The 2500-nt window shown below is 44.4% G+C and overlaps 1 protein-coding gene across 3 annotated transcripts in view; it reads left to right on the forward strand.

Moving 5' to 3' along the window:
* Positions 1-2500, forward strand: part of hsf1 (heat shock transcription factor 1) — a 17002-nt gene that overhangs the window by 498 nt on the left and 14004 nt on the right. For 2 of the 3 annotated variants that reach the window (XM_035992978.1, XM_035992977.1), the window contains exons 2-6: positions 677-785; positions 955-1091; positions 1514-1638; positions 1909-1984; positions 2073-2134. In XM_035992978.1, the coding sequence (XP_035848871.1) occupies positions 677-785; positions 955-1091; positions 1514-1638; positions 1909-1984; positions 2073-2134 (509 nt within the window). Of the gene's footprint in view, positions 1-676; positions 786-815; positions 840-954; positions 1092-1513; positions 1639-1908; positions 1985-2072; positions 2135-2500 lie in introns of those variants that run through there. The other variant, XM_035992979.1, reaches the window with a different exon arrangement.

A 2500-nucleotide genomic window follows, 5' to 3' on the forward strand; every position in this document is an offset into this window, starting at 1 on the left:
GCTGATCACAGTGTTGATTAGTGCTCTCACGTCATCTCTTCCTTTAATACAAACACGACTAAAAGTTCTGTTGTTGCTGCTGACAAACTCAGATTATTATTGAGTGATAAGTGTCTGACAACATTATGGGATGGATCCCTACAGAGATAGACCTTTTAGTTAAAGAGTAAGATCCTTTTAGTTTAACATGAAACAGCCCCGAAATCACCATCACCAAACCCACCAGACTTCATGTAAATAATCAGGACTTTTATCATCGTAAAACACACTTCATTCAAAGTGGACAGAAACTAAATCAAACTACCAAAAGCCGTCTTGGTTCATCTTTCCACTGTTCCAACAATCACCACTCTGGTTTGGTTGAAATAAACCCTTGATTCACCCATTTACATGTGGAGATATGCTGGCTCTATACACGCTAAAAGTCCTGATTATTTACATGGAGTCTGGTGGAGATATGCTGGCTCTATACACGCTAAAAGTCCTGATTATTTACATGGAGTCTGGTGGAGTTTCATGTTAAACTAAAATGATCTTCCTCTTTAAGTAAAATGTCTATCTCTGTAGAGATCCATCCCATAATGTTGTCAGACACTTGTCCAACAGCTGACTGATTAATTCTGGAAATAGTTTGTGTGATTGTTCCCACTGATGTCCCCTGTGCTCTGTGTTGCAGAGTGGAACCAGCTTCCACGTGTTCGATCAGGGCCGCTTCTCTAAAGAAGTTCTACCAAAGTTCTTCAAACACAACAACATGGCCAGCTTCATCAGACAGCTCAACATGTGTGAGTACAGTAATGTTAGGGGGGGGGGCAGCTTCATCAGACAGCTCAACATGTGTGAGCACAGGTGGCTTTCTCCTCCAACAGAGCAGCCATAACTGCTATATATGTCCTTTATTTCTACAGAGATACAGACATTAATTTTAGGTGTGTGTGTGTGTGTGTGTCTCAGATGGTTTCAGGAAGGTGGTCCACATTGAGCAGGGCGGTCTGGTGAAACCAGAGAAAGACGACACAGAGTTCCAACATCCGTTCTTCATCAGAGGACAAGAAGGCCTGCTGGAGAACATCAAACGCAAAGTTACTAACGTATGTACATACATGTATATATGTGTGTCTGTGTGTCTCTGTGTGTGTATACACACACAGAGACACACACACACACACTGGACTACATCAAACGCAACCACCGTATGTATACATACACATATATATCTATCTATATATATATATATATCTATATATATATATATAGATATATATCTATATCTATATATATACACACAGACAGACAGACAGACAGACACGGTGAGAAACAGCTCTGAGTTAGTTCTGTTGTCTCTGCTGATTGGCTGTGTCCCAACTGAGAGCCAATCAGCAGAGACGTGTCTGTAAACTCATGGTGATAAAAAGCCAGAGAGCTCACAGCTTAACGTTTAAATAAACAAGGAGACCAGATGAACTGATGGTGGTGTCCATGGTAACGGCGTGTCTGTTCTCTGATTGGTCAGGTGCCGTCTGTGCGTCAGGAAGAAGCCAAGATGTCTGCAGACGACGTGCACAAGATCCTGAACGACGTGCAGCTGATCAAAGGCAAACAGGAGACCATCGACTCCAGAATCATCTCCATGAAACAGTGAGACCAGAACCAGAACCGGAGCTAGGACCGGAGCTAGAACCGGACCTAGGACCGGAGCTAGGACCGGAGCTAGAACCGGACCTAGGACCGGAGCTAGGACCGGAGCTAGGACCGGAGCTAGGGATAATCCTAACCATATGAGGAAAACATGCGTTAGTCTATAGCTCCAGCTGTTAGCATGTTAGCTAACCCTGTTCCTCTGTGTTTAGGTCAGACTATAGCTCCAGCTGTTAGCATGTTAGCTAACCCTGTTCCTCTGTGTTTCAGTGAGAACGAGGCTCTGTGGAGAGAGGTTGCCAGTCTGAGACAGAAACACCTTCAGCAACAGAAAGTCGTCAACAAGGTACCCAACACTAATCAACATGTTAGCATGTTAGCATGTTAGCTTAGCTCCTATCGGCAGCAGAACCAACCCGTCTCTCTCTCTGCAGCTGATCCAGTTCCTGGTGTCTCTGGTCCAGTCCAACAGGATCATGGGAGTCAAGAGGAAGATGTGAGTTTACTGCAGAATGTGTATATTTACTCAGTGACGTGTATATATATACCGTATATATATATATATATATATATACACACACACACACGTATAGGGGTGGAACGGTACACAGAAGTCAGGGTTCGGTTCATACCTCGGTTCAGACATCACGGTTAAACTAATCTACGGCAGTAGTCTTATCCTCCACTCTCTGGCCTGGACTACTGGAGCTGACTGGTCCTCTAACTCTGATGGGTCACCACCACTCGCCATACTCGTCCTTACTGCTGCTATCTCTGACTCACTAAAACTGCATACATAGGCAGAGATGGGCTACATAGGCGGAGATGGGCTACATAGGCGGAGATGGGCTACATAGGCGGA

This window comes from Sander lucioperca, chromosome 16 (genome assembly GCF_008315115.2).
Source record: "Sander lucioperca isolate FBNREF2018 chromosome 16, SLUC_FBN_1.2, whole genome shotgun sequence".
Taxonomy (NCBI): domain Eukaryota; kingdom Metazoa; phylum Chordata; class Actinopteri; order Perciformes; family Percidae; genus Sander; species Sander lucioperca.